General features: G+C 40.8%; 1 protein-coding gene across 1 annotated transcript in view; it reads right to left on the bottom strand.

Annotated features, from left to right (window-relative positions):
• Window positions 1-3,508: 3,508 nt before the first annotated feature.
• LRP5 (LDL receptor related protein 5) overlaps window positions 3,509-13,917 on the bottom strand; it is a 106,986-nt gene continuing 96,577 nt past the window's right edge. The window contains exons 20-22 of the mRNA XM_066187821.1: window positions 13,150-13,289; window positions 10,206-10,303; window positions 3,509-9,709 (exon numbers count right to left, since the gene is read on the bottom strand). Of these exons, the coding sequence (XP_066043918.1) occupies window positions 9,448-9,709; window positions 10,206-10,303; window positions 13,150-13,289 (500 nt within the window). The 3' untranslated portion in view covers window positions 3,509-9,447. The remainder of the gene's footprint in view (window positions 9,710-10,205; window positions 10,304-13,149; window positions 13,290-13,917) is intronic.

Below are 13,917 nucleotides of genomic sequence, written 5' to 3'. Positions count from 1 at the left end.
TATCCCTTAAATCAGATTTATTGCCAAAGTAGCTCTGCCTTTGGGAAACTGTAACAGAAGGCATTAACCTCAATTAGGGCAAGTCCTGATCCTGTCTTTACAGGTTGTCCAGAATATATGTAAACTGTTGGTATTTTTCTATTCCAAAAGCCACTCTAGCTTCAAGCCTATTTACTGTTCATGTTAATTACAGACAAGAGACTAGTCTCTAACTGCAGGAGGAAATTCAAGACCTTATCCTGCCCTTGTCATGCCTCTTCCAGCTGTTGTGTTCTGTGAGGAATCCATCAAAACCCTAACTAGGCAGACCCAAGTAAATTGCTAGTCCTAATTTTCACTGTAGCTATGATCTTGACCAGCTGATCTGGCAATACCCCTTGCAGTTACGATCCTTGCCTCATTTCTTCAAAACAGAGTCCAGCAATTAGCCTGGCTCATCAAGCCTCCATTTCTCAGATGCTACCTTTGTCTCCAGGCTTAATTATAGTCAGCCTTTTTGTGATGCCAAAAACCACAACAGCATTGGCTCCTGTGCACACCAACCCTCCTTCTATCTGTGCTCTCAGAGCAGATTCCAGCATCCACCTGCCCTCCGCAGTGGCAGGTTGTGTGTGGCTCCATGCTGTCAGCAGGGATGTGGGCAGCCTGCTGCAGTGCTGCTCCTGCAGAAACCACAGAGCGTGCGCTGCCTTCCCTGCACCTTGCTCTCCACAGCACCACGCACGACCTCAAAGGCTGCCCACCATTCCCCAGCCGTTCACTCAAAGGACAACCTGCATAAAAGAGCACAGTTGGATGGAAAACAGCCATATCTGTCCTAAAATGCATTCGTTTCACATGAACTCCTTCCCGTAACTCTGTGTGGGCTTTTTGGCAGCGTGTGGGCACAGTTAGCTCACTGTATTGGCTCTGCCTGACATGGAACTCATTTTCCCCAGATCAGCTCTCATGGTGCTGTGCTTGGCACTGTTGGTAACACTCCAGTGTTTTGGCCACTCCTGAGCACTGCTCCCACAGCATCAGTGCTGTCTCTCCTGCGTTAACCCCCCACCAGTAGGTTGGGGGGTGGGCAGGATCTTGGGAGGGGATATCCCCCACACTGACCAAAGGGATATATTCTATATGATGTGATGTCTGCTCAGCAATAAAAGCTAGAAGAAAGGAGAAAGGAAGGGCAGTAGTTATTTATGATGTTTGTGTACAGAAGCTTTGAGGCTGGCATAAAGCACGGAAGGACATCCATGGAGCTGAATAGGTTAGGATGAGGCTGTTCTTGAGTGCAGCTGTGAGCCACCCATGGTGTGGCAAGATGCATTTCAACCACTTTAGCCACCTCCTAGAACGTCCAGACACAGTTTCTCAGTTCAATCCTCAGTGATGCTGCACAAAATCAGCCAAACACCTTGCTCTGCCCTGCCACGGACAGTACACAGCTGGGGCAATTTCATAAAAGATCAGAACCAGTGGATTTGGAATTAGGCACCCTTCCCTGTGACCACAGGTTCAGCCCTGGGAATGTATTCAGATTCCATTCTGACAAATGGTGTAATTTCTCAATTACTACATTAAGCAATTTGTAAGCTGTGGGAGTGTGAGGTGACAAAGATCCATCCAGACATCTGAGCAAGCCTTTCTGGAGCAAAAAGAAAATACCACGTCCTCTGGTTTTAAGAAAAATCTGGGATTAAGGCACTTGAGGAGTCGGAATGATAGGTATGCTGTGCAGAAATCTGTATTATTTTGTGGGATACATGTTTCAGACACTTCCTTGCAATCAGGCAGTGTCAGACAGAGTCCACTCCAAGAGGACCTTGTGCATCTTTTCAGGAGAGAAAGCCTAGCTACAGCCAGGAGTTCCAGAAAAGAAGAGTGGGACTGTTCTGCTTCAGGCCATATGAAATCCTAAAAATCTTTCTGTACTTCTGGGTAATTTGGTCCAACTTTTCTAACACAATGGGATGATGGAAGGCTTTTTCCAGGCTGAGAAAAGCACCAGAAGTTCACATTTGTCATTTTCCTTCAAGCTACAAACCCATTCTTATCAGCGATGGTATAAATCACTAGGTCTAGGCAGTCACGATATGGCTGCTCCAGGTTCCATTTGTATTAAGTATTATTTGCAAAAATAATGTGGCTACAAGGAAAAATCTTTTGACATTTTCTGGTTCAGTTAAATGCAAAACCTGGAAAAACTTTGTAGGAAACAAGCAGGTTTCTGAATGTATGTTTTTTTTTTTTTTCTCTAGCCCAGAAAAATCAGAAGAAACAGAACTGGACTTCACCAGGACTGCTGATGACTGCTCAGGAATACTTCAGTCTGAGCCCCATCTAACCAGCACACAGGAGAAAGGATATCTCCACTAAAAATCATTTTGACGTCTAGGTTAAACTTCACAAATCTGAGCCCACCAAAATTGACTCTACGAGTCAAGACAAAACTAGACTCAATGGAACTAGTTCTCAAGTATGTTCACCATTAAAAAAGAAGCCATTATTGAAAAAGTTTACTAAGACATCCTATAGCATCTGTTTAAAAGATATCATCCAACTAAAAAAGAAATACAGATCAAATTAATCAGAACAACTGAGATTGTTCCTACAGAGTGTAACAATTTTTGTAAGGTCATGACACTGACAAACTTGTGGTAAGTTCTACAGCTAACAACTCTAATTCTAAAGGTGATTTGCTTTCCAGCTCCCACTGTTGTTGTACATTCTAAAATTTATACCAAGGAGACAGCATTAGCCTTATCTTAAATAGTATCTAAAAGAGTTGTGATACTGGCTGGTTGTCTCTACTGTAGGTGATGAAACAGCTTTGCTCATAAAATGGCTGCTAAGCATTTCTTTTTAAAGCATTTATTATAAAACAAAATCCATATAATCTATAGTACAAAAGCAGAGTCTGTTATCTGTACAAATATTTATACAAAATACCAGTTACTTCAAACAAGCCTTTGGTTTTGTTAACATAAAGAAACACTGCAGTTTCATGACCAGAAAATTGTTAACGTACAATGGTCTGAAGTGATGACAGCCTCAAAGATTTTTTTACAACAGTATTACCAAGTCATTTGTGTGCTAGAAGGCCTTGTTTGGAAAAATAATTGATAAAGACATTCTGTAACACAATAAAGATTTTATGGCTCTAATGAAAATTGTGACATGCTGAAAACAGCATTAATTCAATCCCCAAATATTGTAAATATCAGTTACTGGCATTTTTTTAAAATGCTATGTATTTTTGACAGGAATTGGGATGTCTTTTGAAATAGATCTGAATATAGAAACCAAAGATAACTTGAAAGAATGCATTTGAGAGAACTCCAATGTATTGCAAATTCAAAACATGCATGCTTTAAAAAAACCCTTCAAGATTGTAAGCTTTCAGTTAGTTCCACAACTCATGGCTGTATGTATTTTAACTGAAGAGAACCCTAACAATGATACAAAGCGTTGTTAAAACCAGTGGAGTACGATCTACATCAACGCCCCCCCCCCCCCCCCCCCCCCAGTTTATATGTTAATCTGTTTAAAATACACAAGGCACTGAAGTATTGGGTTTGGTTGTCTTTTGAGGTAACAAATGCTACAAAATGATACACATATAAAGCTGTAATTATTAGGCTGTTTGCAGAATACACTGTTTAATATAAATACAAAAGGATTACGTGTGGGTTATGTAAAAATTCTTGGTACTCTTTGTATATTCCTGTACATTTACAATAGCAGCAATTGCGATACGAGTAGGTGAGTAGGAAAGTGGTCTGGGTTAGAGTTGAGTTTATGATGCCCCCCAAATTTCAGACAGCCGTCCTCTCGCTTTCAACACTTTTTGTTTTACCTCCACAGGCTGATGAATTCCACATACAACTCTTTACAGGCTGCAGGATCTCTGTACAAACCAAATAGGAATATCGCTCCCTCTGTCAAAGGCAGCCACCCCAGGAATGCTGTCACCAGAGCGGCCTCGTCCTTATTTACAGAAAGGTGCATCAGGGGGAGCACTCACTTTTCAGAAGTGTCAGTGGTGCTGACTTAGTCTGTCACTGGAGCTGTCAAACTTGCTTTTCTCCTCTCACAAGCCCTTCTAAGCACATTCTCTGCATGCGTTTTTTCAATATAAACTGACCTGTTTAGGAATTGTCATTGTGATCTTCTATCCACCAGGATTCTGTGTTGGCTGGTGAGGACCTAGCCCTGACTCCAGAAGTGGGCTGCAACAAGGGCTGTGGTTCATGCTGGGAACGGCCAGGATGTGGCAGCTTGTCACAGGAGGTTGGGAGCACTGTCAGCATGTCAGGACATGGCATTTTGAAGGATTTTGTTGTGGAATGGAGAAGACATATCAGACTGGTTTCCATCATTCCTATCAGCAGGAATTTGATTTTAAATTCTTTTTTTTTTTCCTCGCAGAGAGTATAATTCTATGTAAAAAAGCCCATAACATAGCTGGCCAACCTCAAATAAACAAATGAAAGAAAATCACCCCTTAGAAAATCTAGAGTAAGTGTTCTCAGGAAGGATAGGTAGAAGACCTAACAGGATATGCCTATTAAATATTTCTTTTAATGTGCAGTAAATACCTTAAGCTGTTTAGCTAAACTTACAACTGCGGTAGAAAGGGAGTTTCGTATATAATGATGAACAGAAACTGTTGCAGTACCTAAGAGAACAGAGGCAGAAACAGCAATCACCTCTCAAAGTTTAGGATTCAGCCTTCCATGAATCTCTTACAGACATGGCAAATTTACGAGGAGGACTCTGCCTATAATCCAAAATTGAGTCACAACCCACAACAGCCACCAAATTATTGAGCTGTAAACAGTTATCTTTGACTGTTGTCTAGCTTGTCTAAGGCTCTGTCCACGCATGGACCTTTATAAAATGTCCTTCAGCACTGTAACAGCAAATATATTCTAACTCAGGGCTCCGTGCCAGGCAGTCGTGCGTGTTATTAATTATCAGGAACATGCATGCCTTCTGTTTTCATTTCCCGACATTAATGGATATCATTTGTTGTACAATTTTAAGCACAGCTACTCATTTGGACTGACTCAACATAAACCCCAGCAAAATGACAGAAGAGATCTGCTTCCAAAAATGGTTGAGGCCAACAGGACACACAGCTTTTGTGATGTTTAAATGAGCACACTTGTGAAGTAGCACAACATGCTGGAGAGGCTCTGAGGAAGCACAGCACAAGAGCCCTCCCCAGCAAAGGGATCTGACCCTGCAGGTCACAGAGGAGTGACATCAGCCCAGTGTGACCAGCTCTTACTTGAGTGCTCCTGCTTCCAAATCCTTTTTCACTGCTGATGCACAGAGCATCAGAACATCAACCCCCCAGAATCCAAGAGGCACCGGTTGGCATAAAAATGGTGAGAACATCATGAGTCCTAGACCTTGCACATGATGTTCTAGATACTAGGTGGAAAAGAGATGTAGGGTTAACAAACCTGGAGATTTCCAGAAAGACCATCCTACGTCTGCAAAACAGGGAACAGACCCTTTTGTTGTTACTTTGAAAAGAAGCAGAACTTTTAGGGAAGTGCCTGTATCTTTGCAAACCACAGAAATGAAGGCTTATTACTGAAAATCAATTCCATTATTCCAAACCAATTTTGTTTCCCACTCATTTCTGCTGTCCTCTTTAGAATATGCTGATAATGGCATAATCTCATTTTTAGACACAGAGCGTTTTGTACTATAACACTATCCTGAATAAATTATTATTTGTCCTACATACAGAAATAGCTTAATCTTAGCCTTAGTGCTCTCTAGTGATCGGTCCAGACAGAAGAAATCTGATAAGAAATCTAAGTAAGACAGCTGGGATAGTGCTCATGAAGTTTCCTCAGACTCATCCAGAACAAATTCCCTACCTCTACTGCAATTTTAAAGGTGCAGTGGCTACAGACCAGTCTAGCTGAAGTCAAGTTATAATTTGCACAAACCGTTCCTTGAAATGAAAGAACCCTTGACTGTCAAAGATGATTACTTGTCCATTTACCTTACAGCCTCACACTGCTGCTACACCTGCCCTGCAGACGGGACAAATTCTACCGGAGGGAAGACCCAAGTGGCTGCTTTCATGACAGCACTGCAGGACAGGTAAGCTGCTCTCTGCTGGGCCATCGTCCTTTAAATCTAACACAGAATCAACCGTATCATTCGCCCATTACTGGCTGCTCTCCAGACACCAATCCCTGTTACACCCTGAGTTGTTTCAAGTGCTAATATGCAGTCACAATGGGCGTGGAAAATAGTGGTTGAAAACACTGATTCAAGTACTCACAAGCTCACACAGGTAGCTGAATCACATGCATCCCTCTGCAGGTTATTAGAGTAGAACTCTTAAAATGTTTGCATTTTCTCACAGAAAACTTCTGTGTTATTAAAACTATGCTTAAGTCTCACCAAAACACAACTTCCCCCTGCCCCCATTTGCTATTCAACCCTGAACTGCCAGAATTTCTCATATGCACTCACTAATTCCCTGCAAGTCCTTCTTTCATACTTATCTAGAAGAAAATAGCACCTATATGTTTTAGCCTGAAAGTTCACAGGATGGAAACCACTGAGAACACAGTGGGGATATTCTGGAAAGAAATCTGTTGCTCAGATTTTCTTCCTGGTCTTTTCTAACACCAGGAGTACAGTAATCCTTGTAAAGTATATAGTCTACAGCAATCAAAAGTAATATTTAGTAATAATGTCACTAATATGGAGCAGTGTAGGGCTTTGATTTTCATCACCAAACTTCAAGTGTCTCAGAGAAGGCAATTCCTCAGCAAACATCAACAAGAGGCTATGAATGTGTAACTGAAATAAAAAATGTACACTTAGTCCACCCAATTCAGCAAGTGCTTCCTTCCTTCCTTCTTAAAACCTAAGCTCCAAAAGCATGTGACTCTTAAGATAGTTCAGCTCTCAGTAAAAACGCTAATTTTCTTGGACTCTATTCCAATGTTTGTAATAGGATACAAACCTTCAGATGAAGTGGTTAGGATTCTTATGGTTATGGCTCTTTAAAAAGACCAGTGGTTTAATGGAAAAAAAAGAAGTAATTCTGCATCCAGTGTCATCACAGGAATGCAGGAAAATTAATGTGGTACATCTCTAAGCTAGAAGTGTGACATGAAACAACTAATGAATTCATTATAAACAGTGAATAGTTATCAAGCAGAAAATTACATATGATATGAAATTGGACTACCAACTGCTGTAATGCAGAACAAATACTCTTTTATACAATTCATGTGGAACATAAAATATCCTGTGGATGGATATTCCTAATTTAGTTAATTGAAACATGATCACATGAGAATTGTTTCTTTCACCAAACAATCAGTTCAGGGATTGGCTAAGTCACTCCAAGAGTAACAAACTATGACCTTGCCCATCACAGTATAGTAAAAAACTGCTAATATTGATAGGGAATGAGGAAAAAACCCATTCTTAAACTCCATTTCTGTACTTTTCTCTATGAAAAATCATCTTCTTTGTGCTTAATCTCGCAAGTAAAAATTTAGACATGAAGGTAGTAGTAAAAGCTACTTTAGGAGTTTTAGTAACACACCAGTGACAGCACAAATCCTATCCTTGAACTATGCAGACAGGAAGAACAGATCTGGACTAATAAATCTGGAAACACAAAGTGTATCAGAACACTGTGGTCCCAGTCCTTCCACCACCACAACAAAGACCTCTCTCCTGGAGTTGCAGGGTTCCTCTGATGTGCTCTCAAATAACTTGTTAAAAAGACCTAAAGCCAAGTACAATTTTAGTTCAAACAAGAAAAAAATTTCATTGTTGCCATCAATATTAAAGCTGTTGAAGGCCCAACACATCTGTTATTGAGCAGCTGCAGAAACAGGTGCAAGTTTGCATATTCAGAACTTCCCTCAGATGTCCCAAGCAGGCACTCACATTATCATCACCAGTGCTGAATTTATAAAGGGCCATACAATATCCAATCCTTTTTGCTACAGAGAAAGAGCAATTAAAGCAAAAAACTGTCTTCTGAATTTGAAAGGGACTGATTCAACTCCCCCATTCCTAATGGTTTTTCGTAGGAATGGGAGCAAGCACTCTGCTGATCTTGATGTCCTGGTATTACAGCAGTTTGTATGAGTTATTCATTTTTATATCAACATGAATAGAAAAAATGTATTTGTCTTTTCTCCCTCCTCTATTCTTTCTTCTACTTATTTTTAAATCTGAATCATGTAGCAAATTTTTATGAGATATGACTAAACTGATTTTTCATTTGAGCTATGCTGATACCATTTTTTTACAAACACCAGTTGAAACCCAAATAACTTTCCTCATTTGAATACAAGTGACCATTTCGTTCCACTTTGGAAAATGAGTATTAAGAGAAGAAGCAATTCTCTGATCAAGTCAACACGGGTGAACACCTCAGAAATCTAGCACGGTGATTACAGCACTTTTGAGAAAAAGAAAACTAGCACTGTGTTTTAAGAAGCAGCTGACTGTTACAGCTTCTTCCCAGCCACCAAAGCTTCACAAGGAAGGATGAAGAACCCTGGTTCCATCACCATTAAAATGGTGAGTGTGACCCAATCTGCAGTTTGTTGGGCATTTCTCTTAGATTAAATACCACTTTAAACTTGACCCTTGCTCTCACCCACAGGTCAGTACAACTGCTTATGCTACCATTCACCCAGTCAGGTGGGGAACTGGTTGAGACTAAAGAAAGTTTTTTAGGACTGATCTTATTTAGCCTAAATCAGTTACAGAATTGGCCATGTTCAGAGCGTCACTGACATGAGGTAGGACATGATGCCTGTGGGTTTAGTTAAGCTGGAAGGTTTGGCCAAGAGAAGTTCTTTCAGTTCAATGCTAAGCAGATGGAGAGGGAGGTTTGAAATTCAGGTCTTGGCACTCAAGTTCTGCTGGGAAGAACTCACTTGTAAACAGGAGCATCTAAGGGTTGTGATCCTGCACATTTTTTTTCCATTGGTGGTGAAGGGATGATACTGACAATTGTATTTAGACAGGTTTTTCTTCTCTAGGAATAAGCCTGCATCTTTTTTTAGATGACCCCCCTTCCCACGAGCCACTTAGTTTTCTTGTCTCACATTAACAAGAAGAACTACATACACTTTTTGCATGTAAAAAGGAGACACAAAAATGCAGAAAGTTTCAACATTCCCTCCCCAAATCCTTTGGAGACTGAGTCAGTTACATGACTTCAAAAAGGCAAATATGGCACAAAAGAATGGAAATTAAGTTAAAAAAATCAATTTTATAAATATTCTTCCTCTGTACAATTTTTCACAGCCCCACCCCTCCCACCCATTTTTATTCACATTTAGTTTTGTTTAATTCCCACCCAGATTTATTTTTAAATCATAAAATATATATTTTAAATCTGTTCATATTTTAAAATATTTACAGGAAAAGTTCCTTCTGTTGAGGTCATGAAGAGTCTGTACAAGGAGAGGGTGGAGGGGGGTAGAGGTGAAAATAGCTTCGTTCCGTGGCAGGAGATGGAGGGCAACTTTCTTCTGCCGACATGTACTGACTGCGAGGTGTGGGTGGAGGGGGGTAAGGGTCTGAGTCTGAATTTAAATCTATATAGTATTTGTTGGCCTTCCATCGACTGGTAGTATAGTCACTGTCACAGACATCTGTGCTGCAGGGGGTTGTGGGTGGAGCTATTCCTCGTATAAGGTACGGCCTGCACAAAAAAAAAAAGCAGCACATGCATTAGTTGCAATCTGGAGAGAAAAGAAGGAAGAAAAGAGATTGAACAGCTCTGTGTGTTCAGTCAAAATCTCTGCTCATTAATACTACATGAGCCTTAATTCAGACTCTCAGAGAAATCCAACAAAAACTACCTGAACTGTGTCCATTTTGAATGGCACAATGACCTCAGCCAGTGGCACATTCCTCCAGCCCCTAACCTACCAGAGGAGGCCATTATGACCATTTAGCTCAGTCACTAATAAATAGGTTGACTCATGAAATTGCTTTAAGATTAGCTTAAGGGAATGAGCAGAAAACACCAACCTCTATACAGGATGCTCAGGGACTGCTACATAGCAATATAATGTACATTATCTGAATGGTCATTTATTAAGAGAGGAAAATATTTTTAAATGAAATCTGAAAAAGAGCCAAAACTATAGGCAGATAAATAGAAGATTTAGCAAACCTTTTTATCTGAACTGTACCTGTAAGACCTTGTGTTTGAAGGAATGTTTGAGGAATAGAACATCTCTGCATTGTATAAGGAGCGATCGGTAGCTGGGGAAGGAGGTGGGTTCAAAATCTAGAAACAACGGGAAAAAGAAGTGTGAAATTTTGGGTTAATTATACAATTTTACTTAGCTTGAAAATAGTATTTATGCCTTCACCCTGTCATTTATCCTTATTCTAGTTTCCTCTCCTAGCTGCTTGGATGTGTTAATGTGATTTTTAAACATCGGAGATGTTCATTACAAGACTTTACTTTGGACTTCGGTACTGTGCAGGCCTTCGAAGTTTTCAGTACAGGGGATCTTCTTCCTTGTCACATCTGTTATTATGCTGGAAGGCTGGAATAAACCTGGAAATGAACCCAGCTGGGCTGAATCTGAGCGCACTTCCCTGGACATAAGGACTGACAGCATCCTCAGCAGATGCTAATGGGAAATAAAGTATGTTCCACTCCCAGACCCTAAACATGTCCCTAGTCAACAGCAGGGTCAGAAAGCCAAGTTCCTTCACTATAACTAATAAAACCCCATCCTTCCCGGAATGCTTCATTTTTACTCTTGTTCTGTAAACATATCATTTTGGCAGAATTCACAATGCAAAAAGCCTATGAGCTAAAACATATTTATAGCCTGTCTGTGTGTACATACAGACAGCATACACACATATGGCTCAGCCATGAGTGCTTACACAGCTACTGGTAGCCTTCACACAAGGGAGAAGTTTAGCAGGCTTCAAAATTATTTAGGATTCTTCCACCTGCAGGAAGCTGAACCTCTGACACAGCCATTAGGACATTGGCCTAACCCAAGAAGAATATTTTATCTCTTCCAGTGTGGAAAATTACACCATTACACCACTGCTGCTGATGTGCAGATCTTGTACGCTGCCTGCCCTGGGCATTTGGCCAACTCATGGCCTGCCCCACTGACCATCCTTCCTCTGCCTCTGCTCTTCTCCCACAAAAACACTCTAAAGTCACTGGAGTCTTCACTGTGGGTCTTCACTGTGCAGCATTCAGCAAAGTGATTGCTGGCCTTCGAGTTGAGCTCCCTGTTACTAATACCAACAAGCCCTGCACCCACATTCATGCGAGGGGAGACAAGCTTGAATACCCCCTCTTTGCCAGCTGTGCAGAGTGATGAGTAACTGCCCCAAGAGCATCTTTTAGACATCTTCTTCCTTGGACGAGCACTGGATGCTGCTTGTGGATTCACTCCTACTGACACCCTGAGCTGCATCAATACCACTTCATGTTGAGACTAAATACAGCCAACAGTGTCAGCCAGGATGCCTGTATCCAGGTTCCCAGGTATAAACTGGCATAACTTCATTGACACTGATTCCTTCCCAGTCTCCATTCACTGGAGCACCTCTCAGCACCACTAAGATGTGTTAAACAAACCAAAAAAGCCAGAAAACTAAGATGCTCAGATCTGTCCTTTTGATTATTAACATAAAACTTGGTAATTAGCTACCAGGCAGAACTCACCAAAACACTTGGATTAAGCGGTACCTTAATATAACAAAGCCCCTGCAATAGCTTCCTTCTAAGAATCCAGCATGCCTTTCATGAAGGAAATGCTCTATCATCCCTGCAGCCCCGGGCTGACATAGCGAAGTGTGGAAAAAGAATTCCCAGCAACAGTCAGATTAATTTAGACCAGAAGTCAAATGGAAGAGTTGATCTTTTGGCCGACACAGATCCCACAGAATCACACAGGCAGATCAGCTCTTGGGCTTCTTTTCTCTTTCAAGCTTTATTTAAGTAAGTGTTTTTTCTGTTCATCCTTTTCAGCGTGGTGCTGACACATCAATCAGGTCTAGCATGAAATTGTTCAGCACATTACAGAGACACTGCTGATGCATGAGACAAGCTAAATTAGAAGGGCTGCTGAGTTCCAAGCAATACAAGAAGTTAGTACCCAACTGTACCTTACCAACAGATAAGCTCACAAGCCTCTCTTTTCTATATTTTGACCTTCTTAAAGGGAGAGAAAGTACCTTGGTAACTGGCCAAAATGCTATCAATCAAAATGCCCACACAGAGCATAACAGCTTATGTGTAAATACAAATGCATGTATACCCACACAGCATGTGGCCTCCTGCTTCAGTACTACACAAAAATCCCCTCCATAGCTGGCAGATCAACTCTGGCAGCTTGTTGTGTGTACCCAAAAGCCAATGGAGGTATTGCTCAGAAGCACAATGGGAAAAAAATGTCATGAAAAATATGCTGGCAAACAGGAACCTTCGTACGTCTCTCCTACAAATGCAGAGAGGACTCTTTCCATTCAGAATATACATCTTGGAAACTGTGAAACTGTGATATGGGGACAAGAATTCTGTCACTTCCATCAGTCAAAAGTCAGAAATGGAGCTAAATTATAGCTGAAAAAAATAAGCAAGTAAAGTAACCTCTGCCTCACCCTGCTGCACCAGTGTTTTTTTTCCAGTGCATGCACTTTGTTTTCTGAATCAACAATCGACACTTTATCTAAACAGCAAGTCAAGCTTATTTCATACACGTTTGCATTCCAGTCCTGTTTTGGTTGCCTTATTACTCCATGAGTGCCTGCAACATTAGGCAGTGCAAAATGTCATCGGGCCACAGCCATCAGAGTTAATAAAGGAGGTGGCATCTCCAAGGGAAGAACAGAAGTATCCAGGAACAAACCAGCTGAGTATCACTCTGATAACAGAACATTTTGGACATCACAGAGCACTGTATGATCCTGATAGACTACAACAAAGCCCTTTTGTGAAGTTCAGCAAGTGTGAAAATGGGCTTGCATATCATAAACAGTAACACCCAGGAGTTGTTAACAGTTGTTAACATCTACTTAGCAAGCACGAAGTTTCACCTTTCCTTTGTTCAGAAGCAGGAGATTCCTACTCACCAGTGTATTTCCAAGACATACCTGTGGGTAGAAAGTGGCTTTAGTGCTGGATGAGCTACTTGAAGATGCTCCAGTAACATGGTTTCTGTCATACAAAGGGGCACCACTGCTTCCTCCCATGAGACTCATGGAGCTGATCATGGACTTTCCACAAGAGATGCCTGCATTTAAACAGAGAGGAAAACAAGGTTAGATAAGCCAGTGTTATCTATCAATGCCAAACAAACCAAATCCCTAGCTTTGCAAACCCACACAACGACAATGGTTGTGATACTTTGGGAAGAGTGCTTTATGTAAAAACTTCAGGATTACAAGGAAGGACACTTTGTAAAGAAAACATTTCACCCTCTTGTCTCACTGCAGCACTGAACTCTTCACAACCTATTATCACACTGCTGAGAAAGGAATTTTCAGAACAGCTGATCCAAACTACTCACCCAAATTAACGAAGAAATTTTCCTATTAAATAAACCTAGGCACTTGCAAAAAAACCAAGCTTGAGGCCTCCAAAGTTTCAATTTCCATCACAAGAAATTCCATCTCAAGTACATGAATAACTGCAAAACCCTATTACTTTTATTGAAAATAATCACAGTTAAAATTGAAAATCAGCAGAGACAAAAGGAAGGAAACCTGAGTTAGAGGAAAATGGACGACATCATTCTCCAATGTGTTTTACGACAATACACTCTTAACTCAGATAATTCATTTTCAGCTTCTTTCTGTCAGACCAAGTTAAATCTGGGAAGTTTTCAGAACCCTTTTTTTTTTTTTTCCAAATGCAGGAAA

Source organism: Chamaea fasciata, unplaced genomic scaffold (genome assembly GCF_029207755.1).
Source record: "Chamaea fasciata isolate MVZ Bird 193981 ecotype frontalis unplaced genomic scaffold, bChaFas1.0.hap1 SCAF_7, whole genome shotgun sequence".
Taxonomy (NCBI): Eukaryota; Metazoa; Chordata; class Aves; order Passeriformes; family Sylviidae; genus Chamaea; species Chamaea fasciata.
This window is presented reverse-complemented; position numbering and strand designations above follow the sequence as displayed.